Consider the following 19,148-nt stretch of genomic DNA (forward strand, 5'->3'; position numbering starts at 1 on the left):
ATGCCGCGCGGCGGCGCGCAAGGCACGCTGGGGGATGTAGTTTCCCGTGGGTGGGGGGGCGGCCGCCATGTTAGGAGCGGGGCGGCGTTTCGCGGCACACGGGGAGCTCTCCGCGGGTACCGGGCGGCGCCTGCCTGCCGGGGGAGCCTGAGCGCGGGGCTGCGCCGCCGGGGAGGCGGCCCGCCGACATGCTGCTGCTCCGAGCTGCCGCCTGCTGCCGCCGGGCCGCCTCCGGCCCCGCCTGGCTGCGGGGGGCCGCCGCGCACCGAGGGCCGCCCGCCGCCTGCCGCCGCCGGGACAGCGCGGGGGGGCGGCAGGTATGGGGGGGAGAGGTCTGCCGGGGGTGGCGGGCCTCGGCCTCGCAGGGTTCTCCTTTATTAAAAGAACGGGGAAAATACAGGAAGAGAGGTTTTGGCGCAGACACGTGGGGTAAACCGGGGAGCTGCTGGGGATCGCCGGGCAGCGAGGCTGGGGCGGCTGGGGTTCCCTCTGCAGTCTCGCTTGGTGCTAAATGCGTGCTGTAGAGTCGTGGGCTTGCACCGGGATTTTAAGAGTTACAGGTTTGGGAGGCCTTCCTGCAAGCCGTGTATAAAAGGGATGCGAGTTTAACGTTTGTACATCACTGTGTCGATATTTAATGCTGCTTTGAAATAACTAGTTGGAACATCATAAAAATAACGAATCAATATATTATTTGAAATTTCTGTATGCCTCATAGTATGTACCCTAACCTTAATTCCTAATTCAGGATGCTGGGAGTAGCTTCAGGACAAGGAGAAGCCTTTGTGAAGTGCAGATTGGTACTGATGTTTGTTGCTTGTTCTCGTCCTCCAGGTTACGTCTTTCCAAGCGCTGGCTGTTCGCAGCCTCAGCACATCCGCCCCTCCTGACCACCCGGAACATGGAAGATTAGTTTATAAAGGAAACTTGGCAAAGGCGGTGTTTGGTATGTGACTTGAAGAGATTTGCTCTTCTTTTTTTGTGTTTTGTTTTTGTTTGTTTGTTTAAAAACTTTTAAATGCAGCATTATAAAACTGAATGTTCTTTCTATCTCTGCTAAAACCCAAATCCTCTGTACAGAAAAAAAAATATCTTGTTGTCATGCTTGATTTTATGCTTCTCCACTATGTAACAATTAATGTTAACAATTTTTCTATATTTCAGTTAATTTTAGGTCTGCGGGGAGTTTTGATAGTACAGTGCAACTCTGTAATCCCTCAGCCTGCTTCTTTTTCTCTTGCAGCCTGTGGAGTGCATTTCTCAACCCAGGAGACAACAGAGACTAGCTGTAACTGATATTCACGTTCTGTATGCTTTTGAACGTTACTGAAATGTCTCTGAAGTAGGCACATACTATGATGGAAAGTGCTGTCTGTAGTAAGACTTCTGTTAATCTTCTTTGACCAGCTAATGTTCCAAAGACCTAGTGAAAAGTAGTCCATTGAGTGTATTCTGTTAGGTGTTTTTGAAATGAAGGAAAAATGACGTACTTAATTTCCACAGCATTCTTAGACTACTGGTTCTTACGGTGGCTCAAGGACTGGGGGTGCTCCACAGCGGTGGTTACTGTCTTCCAAGTTGTACGCAAAGATGGCTGTGGAGTACTTGTTAGTATTGATTAAGCTAGATTTTTCAACTTTCAGCACAGTGGGGGACAAAGCAAACTTTTCTTTGTAAAGCACATTGAATGTCTATTTCGGCTGCTGGGGAAGGGAGAGATGTCTGGCCATATCTGTGGTGATTACTCCTGCCTGTGAGGTGAAAACTTCATACTTGTGCATAATTGCATAATAGCTGAGTTCATCATAGAAATAGAGATAGCTTCTAGCTTTGGTAAACCCAGTGTGAATATATAAACAAACCGTAACAGTAGAAGGAAGAGAGTACTGAGTTTCCTGGTTCTTGTGAATGGCTTCTTGTATTAGAGAGTTTTTTAAAAAGTGGATTTTCAATAACTTTATCAGTTCAAGTAATGACATAAATTTATAGTAGCAGACCGTGTGCAATTGCAGAGATGATTTTACTCCTAAGTATTAACCTTGGTTTTCTCTTCTTCTTTTATGTAGGTGTGAGGTTTTTCTCTTACTCCACCAGCGTATTCAACCTGTTCATGGTGCCCTACATCATGCTCAAAACTGGCATTGGATTTGATAGTCTGCTTATACAAGCTGCATTTTATGGGTTGATAGGGTTTTTTACATTTGTAACTCCGGTCACTTTGCATATCCTTACAAAAGGCTATGTGATTCGACTCTATTACAAAGAGGAAATGGACACCTATACAGCTATTACATACAATGCAATCTTGACAGAAAAAGTGACTGTCTTCCATCAGAAAGATGTGAAGATTCCAGACATCACCAAGATGTTTACAACGTTTTATGCTAAAACTAAATCAATGCTTGTTAATCCGCTGCTTTTCCAGAATCCTGAGGATTTTAACCGTCTCATGGGCTATGACAAATCCTTATATTTTGATTTTGAGGAGGAAAAGGAAAACAGTGAAAGTAAATAACTTGAAGATAGGAATGTCACTTATTGTTTATGGTGCAGAGCTATATATGGAAAAGCATGTTATGTTCTGTTATATTAAGTATCAGGTAACATTTGAGTTCCCCAAATGTGTTTTGGAATGTACTGAAAAAAAAGGTTCTAAACAATGTGCAGTCTTTCTTCAAAGTTAATGACACAAAACATGCTAAAAAATGCTTATGTCTGTCTTGTGCTTGCTGTTCTTGATTTAGTTTTTATTATTAACTGTCCAGGAGAACGGTAAAATTCATGGGCTGTGCTGCAAACTCACAATCTCTGTTGTGAAATTCATATTAAAAAAATGATCATTTATTACCTGTTAAGTTTTTAAGATTAGAGAGAAATTGCATTTAATGCAAAAAGATAGGGCTCTTTTTTTTTCTTTTTTTTCTTTTTTCCTCCTGATGCTGCTCTTCATACCCAGAGTGGTATTGGCTTTTACTTAGCCAGGAAGAGTCTTCCGAAAGCAAACAGGTATTGTTACTAGTTCCTTTTAGAGGTCTGGGGGCCTCTGGAGAAGTTAGAAGGAACAGCTGAGTCACAGCAAGGTATAGTCACAGGTACTAAATGGTGTTTTAAGATAGAGTCCCATTCCCAAGGAACAGTGCTCCCAGATACGGAAAACAAGTAGCCTGTCTTTTCTGTGTGTACTTAGGGGAGCGTGTTAGTATAAGAACTGTGCTGTGAAAATCCTGTCAAAGCATGCTGTATTTGGACCAACTTAAAATACTAGCAGCTACTGGTTGAAATGGACTCATTCACCATTTGTGAAAGTTGGGGATGCAGAAGGAAATCTCTGATAGAATACTGTTTAGAGCTTGTGCCTTAAAAAGTATACATCTTGATTTTTAGGTCCGCAAAGAAAGACATCTTTAATTCAAGTAAAGAGCATTAGATCTTTTCATGTGATTGGATTGCTTAAATTAGTTTTGCACTCTGAATAAGTGAAAATTGGATTTAAATGTTTTTAATCCAAGGAGAAGTTTGACACACAAACTGACAAGTACTTGTATAAAAGTAATGAAAGTCCTAAATATTTTCAGACTTAAAAAATTGCTGAATCAGACAAGAATACATGCAGAATTCAAATTGATCCTTTCATATTGGCAGTTTACTTTGTAAATCTGATGCTTGCTACTAATTCCTGATTAGTCATCCTGATCCTGTGAATAAAGAAAAAATAATTAGGAAACATCCGTACAGGTGGTTATAAGTTCTAGCCAAGGAAAAGATGTATTTAAAAGTCTAAATGTATTCTAAAACTATGATTCCAATTTCTTCTTGTAGGTTGACACTGTAGATAATTTTAAAATACCTGTGTTTTTAAATATTGTTCTTACTCTTGAAACCACTCTTGATATAATTGCTAATTAAAAAGCAAATCAGTCCATTGAGTTATTTCTGAGGCACATTTGTGTTGGAACAGCTTTCATTTGAAAAGCCTTATCTAACCCCGTTAAGCCAGTATCACTCGGTAGGTAAGCGGTAATATACAAAAACGTATTCAGTGCGTCATAGTGAAGACAGGAGGCCAGTAACAAGCAATTCTGATCACTTGGTTGTATTACTTGTTCTCAGTGAAGTGATGTTTTACACCTAATTAAAAAATTGTTCATTCTTTCCATGTCTGTGCCCATTCTCTTCTTTTTGTGCTCACTTATGATGTTCATCATCTTTAAATGCCAAGTAGAGAGGGAACAGGAACTCTTAAGTAATATCAAAATCCTCAGACTTTCTGACTGGTAAGAATTTTCACTGTTGAAATTTGGTATCTTGCTGAGTCAGATTTAAGCAGCAATAATAAGAGGCAAAAAAAGTAGAGGCAGTAAACATCATTTCTTCTACCTGTTTGTCTCCTGACAGTGAAATGCAAGTTCAGTGAGTAAGTGGCTTCTGAAAGATAGATGATTTAAAATAAATAAATGTGCAGGTTTTTAGCAGCAGGTAGATGACGATTCTGGCCACGATGCAGTCTCAGAAGAATATGTTATACTACCAAATGTGCACCTTGAAAATAGTGGTAATTCCATAGCTTTCTATTAAAAGTACTTTTATATTAAAATGTGATCTTACTAAAATTTGAAAAGAGTTTTTGCTTTCCAGCACTGGCAAAGGTCAAACTTACTAGAGATGCACAGTATTCCATTGGGTCTGCAATTTATTTGCTGCTAACTTGGCAAACCCTGAATTCAGGAAACAAACTCTAAATCTTCGAATCATATTTCTTTTTATGGTCACCAAATAAATAGGCCTTTGACCTGTTAGCATTTGACTGTCCTTGTGTATAATTCCAGGATTCTCAGACTTGACTGTTTTTGCAATTTTTACTTGCAGTGTGTACTTGAACATATGTAACTGCTTTAGATCCCTTGTGGAACTTGCTGAGACCAGAAGAGACTAGTACTCAAGCAACAGTAGCTCATTCTTCACATTAGCAACAAAATGAAGAAATGGAAATGTAATCCAAAAACACTTCTTGATGCATTTCTATTTTACTTCGGGTACTGAATAGCCTGTCTTGATGCAGATATTTCAGTTTAGATTGCTGTTACACTCCACTTGCAGAACCAATCCTTCTATTGTACTATGCAATCTCAAGGTACTGAAGTTCAGATGCGTTCCATAGTGCACTGAGTGCATTTCCAAGTGGGAAGCTGAAATTTTTGCTGTCCTTCTAAGCTAAGAAATGTGCATAAAGCAAAACAGGCCATCCTGCTACTAACAAATTCTGCAAGAGAATTGATTATAGCGTGAGTGTTTCAGTAAACTGAGATTGCTTTTAAGTCATTCCTAGTGCCAGATTTAATTTTTTTTTTTTTTTTTGTTTAAGTATCGGCTCCGTATTCTTCACAGTTCTGTTTTGTGAACTACCATTTTCTTCTTTATTTTTCATCAGTTTTATATATTTGGTGAAAAGCAGTTCTAATTGCAAAGGTTTTCCTACCTGTTAATGTTTTCATCCGTGGTAATTACTGGTGTTTTTGCTGGTGCAGGTAACTCATGTACAACATGGAAGAAAAGTAATTTGTAAAACCTGGTGCTTATACACGTGGGTAGAGATTCCGAAGGAAATACTGATGTAGAAGCCCAGTCTTCTAAAATAGATGCTCTACAAGCTGTCATATTTGCAAAGCTACACCTACCCTGGAAGTTGTCAGCTCCTGCAACCTTTCAGTGCTAACCCATCACTTGGTACTAGCAGCTGGGTCTCACATCTTACTCAAGCTAGTACTAGTTTTTCTCAATCTGGTGTGAATAGCAGGAACACATGAAATGACTCGAGCCTTCTTCCTAGACACTCGCTTCCTATCTGCATCCAGCCTTAAGAGCTTCCACAGAAGGTCGTAGATGACTGCTGTTTTCCCTAGGAAAGGGAAAGTGCAGATTTTTCTTTAGAGCCTCTGACTACATGGTGTTCTCTTGCCATTTCTCTTTTTCTCAAGTTTTTGGCTTTGTCGAAAATACTACTCTTTACTACCTCTCTGTTCTTAATTATAAAGTACTATGCTTCTTGTCTTTTAGTTTTTGTAAATTAAATTATCCCACAATCTTCAGCCTTTTCTTGCACGTGTAAAATGTTCTGATCAGAAAATTATCCCCTTCTGATACTGCAAAGAGAAACCTTTAAAGCCCTGAGGTACTTCACACTCTCAACCACACTCCTAAAATTAAAAGGTAGCTAGTTTCACTGGAGCATGCTTTAATACAAACCAAAGTCATTGCATGGGCAAAGATGAAGAAAAGCTGCGTAGTCTTTTTGCGCTGTACTGTGAGAGCCTAATTAAGGTGATGGAAATTTAATGTAATTGTGCCATAAAAATTAAGAGCCCACGAATTATTACAACTTAATTATAACTTAATAGGTGGAAACTTGGTAAACTTTTAATTTTATTGCCCTGGAGTTCCATGGTCATACTACAAATTTCTTCGTTACCCCATGTACAGCATAGCCTGCAACAATTCAGCCTTGCTAAGAAATGTGACAAGTGAGCTAGCTAAGAGTTGGATCCATGGTAATAAGATTATACCACAGCTATACAGGCCTCAGCGAGCAGCTCAAAATAAGCTCAAATGAGCAGCTATTTTAAGCAGAGAACAAGAGCAAACAGCCAGAAAACATGTCCAGCTGTCTCCATTTCTGGAATACCAGGGTAGATAGTGTTGCTGTGGTATGCTTTCTGTCTATCAGCCGCAGGTAGGACACAACACTTTCTTCCCCCTTTACCCTCTGCTTTCTCTTCTTCCTGCCAAGTTAATCGTTTAATGTATACTTTAGAGTGTAACTACAAGTTTTGATCCTAAACTTGGCTTAGAGAGAATAAACTTTAAGCCTACTGGCAGCAGGCAAAGAGTTATTTCCAACATAAATGTTTCTACAGTGTAACGCCTAGTCTCTCCTTCACTTTTAACAGCCTCTGATGGCTTAATGTGGTATATTCAAATCAAACCACTAAGCCAAAGTGCATACAGCATTTTAAAATATATATTCAGTATAATACACATCGCTTCTTTTCTTTCTTTCCACAACAGTTTTAAAATTACTCAAAAGACATGGACTTAGTAGTGGTGCACTGTTCTGGGATCGGTCTCTCCTTGGCACTCTCAAAGTACTCCATCAGGTGTGTGTAGAGGACCTGAATCCTCTCGCTGTTTCTAATCTACCTGGTCATGACTTTCCATTTCCACTGCAATCATTGTCAAAGATAGGATTAGAGGATCTGTAAAGAGAAACTTACCCATGAATTGCTACAATTTTCTGCTCTTCATGTTGATTGCCAAGTGGGTTTTTGTTTTGTGAATAACCACCTTCTGCCTTACACCTTATATATAGTCCCTTTATACTGGAGTGTCTTCAGAAGCAATCCTAAAACCGTGATCAGAAGCAGTAATGATGTCGTATTCCAGGTGCTGAGAGATTTTTCTTCAAAAGCTTCTACTTAATCTACTTTGCAGATGACATGGAAGTTGGGGGGTGGCTGACTCACCAGAGGGCCATGCTGCCATCCAGAGGGACCTCGACAGTCTGGAGAAACGGGCTGACAGGAACCTCACGAAGTTCAACAAGAAGTGCACAGTCCTGCACCTGGGGAAGGACAACTCCAAGCATCAGTATATGCTGGGAGCCACCCAGCTGGAAAGCAGCTTGAAAGAGAAGGCCCTGGGGGTCCTGGTGGACACGAAGTTGAACAGCATGCTCTTGCCACAAAGTAGTAGTATTCTTGGCTGCATTAGGCAAAAGTATCACTAGCAGGTCAAAAGAGGTGATTCTTCCCCTCTGCTCAGTGTTGGTGAGGCTGCACCTGTAGTACTACAAGAGACACGTGGAGCTATTGGAGAGAGGCCAGCGGAGAGCCACCAAAATTATGAAGGGACTGGAGCACCTCTCATGTGAGGAAAGGCTAAGAGAGAGCTGGGACCATTCAGCCTGGAGAAGAGAAGGCTCGGGGGGGGATCTTATCAGTGTCTGTAATACTTGAAGGGAGGGTGCAGAGAGGACAGAGCCAGGCTCTTTTCAGTGGTGCCCGGAGCCAGGACGAAAGGCAGTGGGTACAAACAGGAACGCAGGAGGTTCCCTCTGAACACCAGGAAGCACTTCTTCACTGTGCGGGTGATGGAGCCCTGGCATGGCTTGCCCAGAAATGCAGAGGAGTTTCCCTCCTTGGAGATCTTCAAAAGCCACCTGGACATGGTCCTGGGCAACCTGCTCTGGGTGGCCCTGCTTGAGCAGGGGGGGTGGACCAGATGGCCTGCAGAGGTCCCTTCCAGCCTCAACCACACTATGATTCTGTGAAAAACTGTTACAAATGGTCCTATGAGGAAAATTAGATGAATTTTCCCCTTTCTTTATTGAATGTGTTTAACATCTTAAAATAATTTTCCAACAAGATGAGGTTTTGGGAACTCTCTTGGTACATGCCAAGAACTAGGACATAGCATTTAATTCTGTCTGACTAACACTTTGGAACAGAGTGCTCTCTTCTGCTGTCCTGGAATGCTGTTAATTTTTATTTTATTTTTTCTGTGATGGGATACTATGATAATATATACTATAAATCTTTCCTGAGAGAAATTTCAGTGACTTATTAGTGCTCACTTGGTCAAAGTATTCATCTGCAGCCAACAATCCAAATGCAAAGTGATTTTTTTCAAAAAACATTCTTATGTAATCTAAGCACTTTTTGGATGTGTTGAGAAAGAACATAGTCTCATAAATTAGTTTGAGGGTTTTAAATGCAAGTCAGCCAGGAGATTTAGAGTTAAATTTTACTTACATGTAGACAAACTGAAAATTCATAGGCATGAAACCCTACATTCTCTGGACTTGAAATTATGTTATGTTTCATTAACTGGACATGCCAGCCAGTACCTACTACATGTAGTTATGAAGGATTTCAAAATGAAAGTAAATTGCCCCAATGCTCCAGTAAAATAACACCATTATATAGATCTCACCACTGCTCTTTCTCTCCTTTTTACCTTCCTCATGGATAAGAGTATAAATATATATATGTATATATAGTAAAGAAAGAGTATCTAGTAAAAATAAAATATGTAGAAGTTTATGTACTTCCTCACCAGTGTCCTTCATACTGACTTGAAAGAGGCAAAGCAGGCTCCTCATGCCTACAATACACTAGTTTAGGGCTTTTGTCAGTGAGTATCACAGGAGATCAATTCTGTGAATGCCATTGATACAGGCATTTGAAGACACATGCATCTAAAACTGAATCTGCCAAAAAGATTTTAAAATGGCTGAGGTTATTTTGATTTAAGGACAGTTTGACCAGACACAACAGTAAAGGTTGAAGTCTTTATAATCATCAGCATAAGTGGTATTTTAGCTCTGATGCCAGTAGAACTTGCTCAGTTTCTTTCATTAGCCAGTCAGATCCTTTTTAAAAGGGAGTCTAGTTAGTTTTTTTTTTTAATTTTTATTTTATTATTATTATTATTATTAAAGCATTGAAATAGTCTGGTGCAGAAGAACTACAATAGGGAATAGCAGAAGATGCAGAGGTTTCCCCATGCAAGCCACAAGCCACCAGGGGGGACTCCTTCCTCATATATTTCAGTTACTGCAGCAAGTATGAAAGAAAACACCTAGCCTTGAACTAAGTCTGGAAGGTCACAGGGTTCAGCAGACAGCTTATCTTCATTTTAGGTGAAAGAGCTTTTATATAAGATCTTGTAAATCTGCTGTGCTCTTTTCAGTGGGTCCATCAATTATCCACTGTGCTGTGCAGCAAAGCAAGTCCCAGCCTAGCAGCAGTGAGACACGCTTTCAGCTAGGTCTTCTTGTGTCAGCACAGTGCAGCCAGTGCAGCCTTATGCCTGCTTAAAACTGACCTCTGGCTTTTTTTTTTTTTTTTTTTTCTAAATCTATTGGACTAACAACAGACTCTGCAGAGCCTGCCTTCTCTCTTGCTCCAGATCAATGGCCAGAGCTTTGTGATTAAAAGAAATGTGGTGTTTTTTTTTTGTGTGCGTGTGTGTGTGTTTGTTTGGTTGGTTTGTTTGTTGGTTTGTTTGTTTTTGACACGAGTTAGCTACTCTTTTGTGGCTGTTTCATTACTCCCTAGTGGCTGTTTCGTTACTCCATTTTTCTTTCTACCTACTACAGTCTCCTGACTTATTTTAATTTCATTATACACTGATATTTTTAAGCAAAATATGGCCATTTTGAAACATAACTATTACTGCTATAATTGCAAAAGATTCGTATGTTTTATGGTGTCCTATTAAACAGCAGCTAAAATCTGTGTGTGGTGTATGTACTCTGGATGTCAGGGAAGTTGTATAATTCTGAATTCACACTTAAAAAACAAACGTTAGAACTTTTTTTCAGTCTTGAACTCTATCAGACCAGTGAGACTCTTCTTGTGGTCTGTACAAAGATTTGGAAATACTGAAGAGAATTCTCTAACCCTTTTACATATTGAAAAAAAAAAATCTCCTTTGTGAATTATTACGTACGTTTATTCATTTGGGGCACTTTCAGGTACTTTCAGTAGAATCCTCCTACAGCAGAATTCCTTACCTAGCCTGTGCCTTTGCCCCACCTTCTAGACACAATCTGTTGTCTGTTACTAAACTATCATGTTCGGTGTTATATGTTTGGACTTCTGGAAACCAATTTCTCAACCTTTTGCTACTTCACCTTTACAGTGTATAAAATATTGCCCTGGTGTACATGCAAGTTTTGAGACTAAAAGCTTTTAAACACTGAGATGGGGAGTGGAGGGAGTCAGGACAATCAAGTTATATTTGTTGTACGTAATTCTTATTGTTTCCTGCTTAGCACAAAAACAAATACCTGTCTGTTGCATGTACGGTTTCTTTTTCATAACAAATGCAATTTCTGGTCTAAGAGGAGTCTGCAGACATACATACCAATCAAGAAGGTAATTCATCAAAAATAAATTGATCAAAAATAATTTAAGTTCTGTAAGTCATTATTCCATATCTTCATAAGTTTCCATAATTTATTATATTCAGAAAACAAATGTAACTATTCCCTATCAGTTAAATGGTGATTGTACTTTCTGGAATGAGGTATTATCTTTCTGTAGCTGGGACTAGCAATATTGATGTTTTTGTGTAGTAAAAGGTAACTGTGTTCAGTCCGCAAAACTGATAGAGCAGATAAATGCAAAATACGTTACTCTTTGTGTATGCCACTGACAGAAATGTGTATGTGTGTGTTTGAAATCAAAAGTGCTTCAAATTTGTTTGTTTTAGTGTTTTAAACATATGCACCAAAATCTGCAACCTAGGCTGCTTTTCATTGTCCCAGGTTAAAGTCAGGCTTGAAATCTATCTTCAGTTATGACAGGTAGATTCTGTTTTCTTGCAGAAACATCCCAATCTAAATTTGACAGCACTGGCTGTTATTTTCCTCATGTTCAGTATCCTTCTGGATGTGGCTTTGCACTGCACTGGCAAAATATTCAGTGTTTGGACTTGGTGCTCCTGTACAAAGCAGGTGGTGCAGCTTCTCTGCTAGAGAAGAGAAGGTCAAAGAGGTAGGAGGGGGACATGGAACTCAACAGTACCAATTTTATGGATTTTTAAGATAGTTTTCACTAAGAAGTATAACTGCGATAGATACAGCTTTGAAGTGAGTAGCTGACAGTGCAGAACATCAGTGGTTCTGGTTGATAACGTGTTAGATGGTTGCATTCAGCTCCATCCTTACTGACATTTGGAAATATGTCATCTGATTAAATTTATCCATGATGTCTGAGTGCACTTAAGTTATGATGAGATTTGTAAGAAATTCATTCTGAAAATGCATGAGAATTCTTGACTAACCCATCGGTAAGAGTGCACTAGTTTTTTTTTTTTTTTTTTTTGTCATTTGAATATAGCTTTTCCCTTCTTTATTATCTACAGGAAACCTTGTGACCATTTGAAATTATGCCTTAGCAAATGTTACTTCTGTTGAGTTAACTCAACTTGCCTTTTACGCTCTTCTGGTAATCATAATTTTAGTTTTTCTCACTTCCCTATTTCACACAGTTTTCTCTTTCATTTTTCAGTCGTGGCTTGAGCTACATTGTCTGGGGAAGACGTAACAACGAAGGCAGAAATTTTATTCACAAAATTTATTATGATGATAACTGATAGTACTGCAATAGGATTAATTAAGATTGCAGAGAACGTGACAAAATAACTGAATATTCTCGGAAGACATGTGACTGAGGATGACTATGCTGAATTTTTGTTCCTCTTTCCCCCAAACAAAGCTTTCTGTCCAATACCGATCAAAATAAGTAACAATGTTTGGGCTTGTTTTTTTCATTTTGTTCACCCCTGGAGTCAGTGGATTTTTTTGTACGTCGTCAGATCTAGAAATGTCATATACTTTTTGTGGTAAGTAAAAAATAGTTTATTATTTTCTTACTGGCTTGTACACAATAATTATGGCAGTCTAAAGAAATGTGAGCTTTATTTTTTCTGATTTGTTTCTTTGATGAATATAGGAAAATATAAATAAGAATTTCAGCTGATGTATATTTCTTTTATTAATCACCCTATTATGAGAATTATGCTGCATAGGTGTAAATATTACCACAATGATGGCTACAGCAGCTAAGAGAGAAGTTGTTTACTGCTAAGTAAAGCAGACATGTTTTGATTCAGGAAACACTGAAAGATAAAAGATTTAAACTTGTTTTGCAAGTGGTGTATTGTATAAAATATCTGCATTTATTTAACCAGTAACTTACATTCAAAAGCTTTAACTTTATTGAAAAAAAAGGCAGAAGACTGTATTGGGCTGGGGGATCAGAGAAGCTCTGTGTCAACAAAGCTTCTCTCTTCCTCACTTGCCATCTCCGAGATATAGACCACTGGATCTGTGTAGTTTACTGCTTTGTTTTCATCGATTCTGCAACAACTAGGCACCTCACAGCTGCGAGTGCTAGGCAGGCTCAGTATTCCCATATGAACTCACCGGCAGAAAGGTGGGATTTTTAGGAGATATTTCACAAGGAAAGGACCTTTTGAAAATCTGTGTGCATTACTAATGTGTATTACCCATAAAATAGCTATATAAACCAAGGCACAAGAGGGAATGTTTATTCTGGGTACTTTGCTTGATGTTAACACACATTTTAAAAATGTAACAAGTGTAAAAGTGGCTATACCTAAGCTTGCAAATCGAGCCTTTGGGGCCAGGGTGTGTTTTGTTTGACCTTTTTTCTATCATAATTTCCTGTATGTAGTTATGATAGGAAGATGAGTGCCAATTACCAGCAGTCAGACAGTTTCCCTTGGCACATCCCTTGCTTTAATCCCCAAAATAGAAGACTGAACTCACTGTAATCATGATGAAATAAATCAGTGTTGCTACCTGAGGCCTTCAGCTAGCCTCGGGCAACATGCAAGCTTATAGTTTCAATGGTTAGTATGAGTTGGCATATTTTCATCAGAGGTCCATGTTGGCATAATGCTAATAAAAAGTGTGTAACTTCAAAGTAGAAGTAAGCATAGTTTTGCCTCTGAGTGTTGGAGTACAAAATATAAATGACCCCTAAATTGTTTCTTCTTACTACTTAATCTCAAAGTAAAGTGATACTACTTTTGTCTTCTAAGCATGAAAATAATCAGAAATATCACTTTAAGATATATTTAATGCGTACTACGGATAATTAGATAACATAACTTTATAATATATACCTTATATTAAATATGTTTTTATTGAGTTTGTGTTTAATATAAGTGTATACATATGCATGTTTTTATCATTTCACTGGAGAAGACTGTTCACACTAATAACATGAAATAATTTTATCCTGTAGATTCTACAGCTCATGATTTCATGTTTAATGTGACACCTTGCACCATGCTGAACGCATCCATCTGGCATGCTGCTCTTACCTGGGTTCCAAGTGAGTCACTCGTGCCTAAAGAATTATAGTCTCCAAATGAAAAAAAAAAAAAAAGAGCGAGAGAGTGCAGGCAGAAGGATTATACTTCATACTATATGTCAAATTATTTAGGAGATAAGTTTCTGTGATTAACAATGGAATAGATGAACTACAGTGATGGACAGAAATTATGATTTCTAAACCATTTGTGGGAATAAGTGTGTTTGAATTTGACTTGTTTGAGCAGTTTCCAGAGCTCAGCACACTGACTGGTATTGTACATGCAAATTTGAGACAGTTCAGGTACTTCTGGAGAAAGTAGACAAAATTTTGCAGCACATAAGCTCTTCTGGTCTGAAAAAGATACAAGCCATTTTAAGGAGAGATAAAATCCAAGCATGGCAGGAATTCTGTAAGAATATGCATACTCCAGAAGCTAGAAACGTGGTAATGGATTGTGTGTGCAGACCCAGCTTTAAACTACTCTTTAAACACAGCTTTAAGCCAGTAAATTGTGTTAGTTAAGAAACAACTGTATCATAAATTTCACATCCTCAGTAAAAGCTCTGGAGGTGTGCTAAGATTGCTTCCATAGAAAGATCTTTATGATGGCTACAAGCAATCAGCACAGATTATTTGTAATACTTGCTTACAGCTACAAGTGTGGGACCTCCAGAGTTCTCATGTGGGGATTTATTTGGATGAGCTGTGGAGCTGAGTGAACTCTATTGTCTTTGCTGAATAAATTAGAACAGATTGTGAAATTTGTCACTCAAATATTTCTTAAGACTGGTGCTTTTTGATAAGAAAACAACTTTTTTTTCTGGAAATTACAGTTTTCAATATATGCATTTTTGTTAATTTTGGGGAACTCTAAAAAATCCATATTTCAGAGAAAAATAGTGTTTATTTAAATAGTGTTTGTGCATGTGCTTTTCCTACCTGCCAGTTACCTTTTTCTTACTTGCAATGTCTCAACTAGAAAGTGACATCGCCTTTTTGAAGGTAGTCTTCACTGTCTGGTATGATGGTGCCAAAGCGTTACACTGGAAAGAAATTGTTTGCAGTGGGGCCGACGATGAGTACTATGTGTGTGAAATGCTGAAAGGAGGTCAGTATGAAAAATACACCTTTCCCTTGCCTTGCAGGTTGCCCCCTCAACAGGGGCATAACCTGCTCCCTTTTAAGTACTTACTACTAATCAGATTTTTTAAAAGACTAATTGATCAACCCATGCAGATAGATAAATGGAGTTTCCAACTTCTGTTCTTTCGTGTCTTCATGTGGTGGTTTCCATCTCTGTAAATTGGGTTTAATAATATCATTTATCACATTATGACTCTTTTATTGTTAACAACTCTAAAATGACATGGAAAGACCACATGTGACTGGACTGCACACAAAACTTGAGAGGATCTAGGGACACTACTGGATTACAGACAACAGCTTATTCAGGTGAATGTATGGATGGTGTTTTAGAGATACTCTCTTCACATACATGTAATTTTTTTTATTAGAGAAGAGTCAATCCTGTTTCAGGAGCTAACTAATATTAACATGCCAAAGACTCTGATGCAGAGAATTCAGGATATCATTATAAAAGCCAAAAAGACCAGGACAGAGCTCAAAATATGCTGTCCACGTTTTCCTTTCTTTGTAAGTGAATATCAAATCTCTTCAGTTATCATTTGTCTGAACTACTATTACAAGCTAAATTGTTGGATTTATCACAGTAGGGTAGGATGGTAGAAGATGTTGCAGTGGCTTTCTGATTATTTTCTATTTTCTAACATGTGGTTTAGATAAATAGGCAGAGTTCTAGAAGAATAAAGAGGTGAAGGCTTTATGCCCGGGGGAGTAAATGGCATTGGTAGTGCTGCTGAGAGATGCGCTATGTTGAAGTTATTCAGAAAGTTTCATTGATGGCTTAATGATTAAATAACAATTTATATTGTAATTCTCTCTGTTTTACAGAAACAATTACAACAACATTTGACATTAAAGGAAAAAGAACAGTATTTCCAAAGGTACTTTTCCACATTGTATATAAATAGTGATAAAATAACATACTTCATAGAATCATAGAATCATAGAATCATAGAATCATAGAATCACAGAATGGTTTGAGTTGGAAGGGACCCTTAAGGATAATCTTGTTCCAGCCCCCCGCCATGGGCAGGGACACCTCCCACCAGACCAGGTTGCTCCAAGACCCATCCAATCTGGTCTTGAACACCTCCAGGGATGGGGCATCCACAGCTTCTCTGGGCAGCCTGTTCCTGTGCCTCACCGCCCTCACAATAACGAATTTCCTCCTAACATCTAATCTAAATCTCCCCTCTTTCAGTTTAAAGCCATTCCCCCTGTGCCCTATCACTACACCCTCTGAAAAAGAGTCCTCCCCTTCAGCTTTCCTGAAGGCCCCCTTTAGGCACTGGAAGGCTGCTGTAAGGTCTCTCCGGGGCCTTCTGTTCTCCAGGCTGAACAGCCCCAGCTCTCTCAGCCTGTCTTCATAGGAGAGGTACTCCAGCCTCTGATCATCCTCTTGGCCCTCCTCTGGACCCACTCTAACAAGTCCATGTCTTACATTAATATATTTGGTAGAAAGATAAGTTCACCCAAACTGTAGCAACTGTCAGAAAGCTTTCTTATACTTGAAAGGATGAGTCCAGATTAATAGTATCTCTGAAATGTTAAATGTTTTCAGGTTATTATTCCTCTATCATTCCTCCTTTATTTTATAAAATAAAAGATCAAAGATATAAGTTAATGTCACCTTTATTGTTCCATTTCATTTGGTAAGTTATTTCTGTTTCCCTTTTGAATAAATCTGTCCATATTCTTTCTGCCCATTATGCTTTCTCTTAGTTTCTTTTCACATGCTGATCCCTTCCTCCCTGAAATCCTTTTCAAAGATTTGAAGAGGGATAACAATATCCAAAAGTAAAAGCAATGTCCCAGTGTTAAACCAGGAGCGGCAATTGTCCTTGAGTTAGCCTGACACCTTCCTCATCAACTTGAGCCTTCCCAAGAACCTAACGTTCACTTTAGCAACAATATTTATCCCCACAAATGTCACTAAAGACATTTGTCTTTAGTGTAACTGAAAGGAAATCTTCGGTCTTCCCTTAACACAAAGTTCATTGGCTCTTAGAGGGATTGAACCACACCTGAGCAACTCTTCCAGCCTTAGAGCTGGTAGTAGACAGTGATTGTCTCTGCCATAAGCAGTCCTCTTAGATGAGGTGCTTATGGCACATCTGACACTTCCTGATGGGACTCTGCCCATCACAGCCTTTACTGGAAACTCTGACAAGCCTCCCAGTCCTTAGTCCTATGAGCCCTTCAGCTCCCAGGTGCTCATCACCAGTTTGTCGTATCCAAAGAGGAAGATGGCATGTGTCAAAGGAGGTATGGTAAGACCTGAGTTCAGTAGGACCCACCAAGATATCTTTTGTCCTTATGCCTATTAAGTCTGTCTGTGCAAGGGTGTGAAGACAGACAACAGATAAACCTAGGATTATGCTGCTTTTCAAGCCAGACTGCTGGATGTAGATGAGCAGAACTGTAGGTCTGGAAGGAAAGCCAAGCTGACAACAAGCTGGTGTTGCTTACAGTAGTGATCACTGCAAGAAGGCATGGATGAGTTAGAGCTGGGCTTAAGGCTAAGGTCTGGGCAGGATCCTGCGAGTCCTGGAGCTCTGTGAGGGCAGGTGAGCTGGGAGCTGCTGGAGACCACTGGTCCACCAGTGCTGGCATCAGCAGGGCACTGTCACTCAGTGCCCAGTCAAGGCAAGCGATGCAGGGCCGATGACTGTGACCAGAGGGCACTGAAGGCCCTGGCACTGTGGTTTAGGCTAAAGCCAAAAGGTCACTAGGCAGCTTGAGACCTCAGGTAGCCACTTGGCCAAGAATGGGCAGCATTATGCACTAATTTCCTTGTTTTCTTGTTGGATTTTAGGGAGATTATAGTATTATTATAGAAGCATTCTCTGATGATTCTGAGAAGAATATGGTCATGTGCTTGAATTACACCATGATAGTGAAACAAGATTCTTTCTCAACGTGACAGACACTTCAAATAAATCCGGGACACAGAGGCTGCTTCTGCAAGCAACTGGAATCCAATCTAGGAAATATGAAACACTCTAATTTTCCTGAGGTAGAACACATCATGTTCTGTGTGGAAAGCTACGAGATGGAGAGTCTTAACCACTCATAGCATGGCTGCAATCGGATCCTCAGCCAGTGCACACAAAATCTTTTGGAATCAGGCATCCTGATGATCCCACAGAATAACTCCATGTGGATGTCAGAGAGCCACGTTTCAGTGTGGTGCCTTGAGTTATGAAAAAGCCAAGTACTTCAGGTTGTGCTAGACAAACATAAGAGTTTTTGAAGCCTTGAAGTGCAAGAACTAGAAGCTTGCCAGTACTCAACTTGAAATATAACAGCATTTGAATCTGGAAACACTGAGGGTTTTTTCTTTTGTCTTTCTTTTTTCTTTCTTTCTTTTTTTTTTTTTTATTTCTTTTAACAATAAAATTTGTTAGTACAATCAGCTTGTGAAAACGCTTTTATTCTTGGTCCTCTTCTGATGATTTTTAGAAGTTTCCTAATGTTCCACTCCATCTGCATGGAGCTGAAGAAGAGGAGCAACAATCTGTTACATGGCTGATGTTAATAAAATCCAGAGTGAAGTGTGTCCAGTTGCGCTCATCCAGTACAGCTGAGTTCAGCCAACCAGAGCTATAACCACCACCACACAGGCTCTTAGCCTGTTTTTATGTCTTGTTAAGCAAAAATCTGAAAATCTGCTGGGCAGAGAACCCCCAGGCTGTCTCCTTCAGAAGGAGGAGGGTGGTCCTTGCTCTACAGGCTGAACTTTATCTCAGTTACCAAGATCAAGTTGAAACTGTGGCTTCTGCCTCTCGGGTAGCTCAGTGCTCAGTGCACACCCTCCTTCCCTGCTGCACCTCCACGCTCGAGACCTTCCATAAGGCTTTGATGGCGGGCAAGGTTTGGCCCTTAGCAAAAGGACTGTAACTCCTTCGGGTCTCATGGCCCTTGGGTGTCATGCACGGAGAAGGACAGCAGACTGGTGCAGTGTGCAAGGGCTTCCTGCTTTCAGACAGGTACCGTACGTACAGCATTTGGGTGCTGTGTCCTCTTCTCACACTCAACTTTTAGGCTTAGTGAATTAAGGCACTTTTTCCCACTACACGTCCCCGTGTTGATGCTGTG

General features: G+C 39.7%; 2 protein-coding genes across 6 annotated transcripts; both read left to right on the plus strand.

The window, feature by feature from the left end:
* The first annotated feature begins 50 nt into the window (after window positions 1-50).
* TMEM70 (transmembrane protein 70) lies at window positions 51-4,156 on the plus strand. The gene is made up of 3 exons (XM_080581644.1): window positions 51-317; window positions 835-946; window positions 2,067-4,156. The coding sequence occupies exons 1-3, from the start codon at window positions 189-191 to the stop codon at window positions 2,513-2,515; spliced, it is 690 nt and encodes a 229-aa protein (XP_080437770.1). The 5' UTR covers window positions 51-188; the 3' UTR covers window positions 2,516-4,156.
* A 144-nt stretch (window positions 4,157-4,300) lies between these two features.
* Window positions 4,301-18,462, plus strand: LY96 (lymphocyte antigen 96). 5 transcript variants are annotated; one of them, XM_080581648.1, is made up of 6 exons: window positions 4,301-11,555; window positions 12,072-12,405; window positions 13,836-13,925; window positions 14,854-15,015; window positions 15,879-15,931; window positions 17,866-18,462. In XM_080581648.1, the coding sequence occupies exons 2-6, from the start codon at window positions 12,312-12,314 to the stop codon at window positions 17,971-17,973; spliced, it is 507 nt and encodes a 168-aa protein (XP_080437774.1). In that variant the 5' UTR covers window positions 4,301-11,555; window positions 12,072-12,311; the 3' UTR covers window positions 17,974-18,462. The 5 variants fall into 5 exon arrangements, with proteins under 5 accessions (XP_080437774.1, XP_080437771.1, XP_080437775.1 ...); XM_080581645.1 differs by having other exon boundaries at window positions 17,977-18,462; XM_080581649.1 differs by having other exon boundaries at window positions 14,887-15,015.
* Window positions 18,463-19,148: the final 686 nt, after the last annotated feature.

Source organism: Anser brachyrhynchus (assembly GCF_964034855.1).
Source record: "Anser brachyrhynchus genome assembly, chromosome: 2".
Taxonomy (NCBI): Eukaryota; Metazoa; Chordata; class Aves; order Anseriformes; family Anatidae; genus Anser; species Anser brachyrhynchus.

Bases quoted from the DNA above. Each gene is read 5' to 3' on its own strand.
- TMEM70 (XM_080581644.1), top strand. From the start codon at position 189: ATGCTGCTGCTCCGAGCTGCCGCCTGCTGCCGCCGGGCCGCCTCCGGC. The intron at 318-834 runs GTATGGGGGGGA...CTCGTCCTCCAG, and splicing joins ACAGCGCGGGGGGGCGGCAG to GTTACGTCTTTCCAAGCGCT. The intron at 947-2,066 runs GTATGTGACTTG...TCTTTTATGTAG, and splicing joins CTTGGCAAAGGCGGTGTTTG to GTGTGAGGTTTTTCTCTTAC.
- LY96 (XM_080581645.1), top strand. From the start codon at position 12,312: ATGTTTGGGCTTGTTTTTTTCATTTTGTTCACCCCTGGAGTCAGTGGA. The intron at 12,406-13,835 runs GTAAGTAAAAAA...TTTATCCTGTAG, and splicing joins AATGTCATATACTTTTTGTG to ATTCTACAGCTCATGATTTC. The intron at 15,016-15,878 runs GTCAGTATGAAA...TCTGTTTTACAG, and splicing joins GTGTGAAATGCTGAAAGGAG to AAACAATTACAACAACATTT.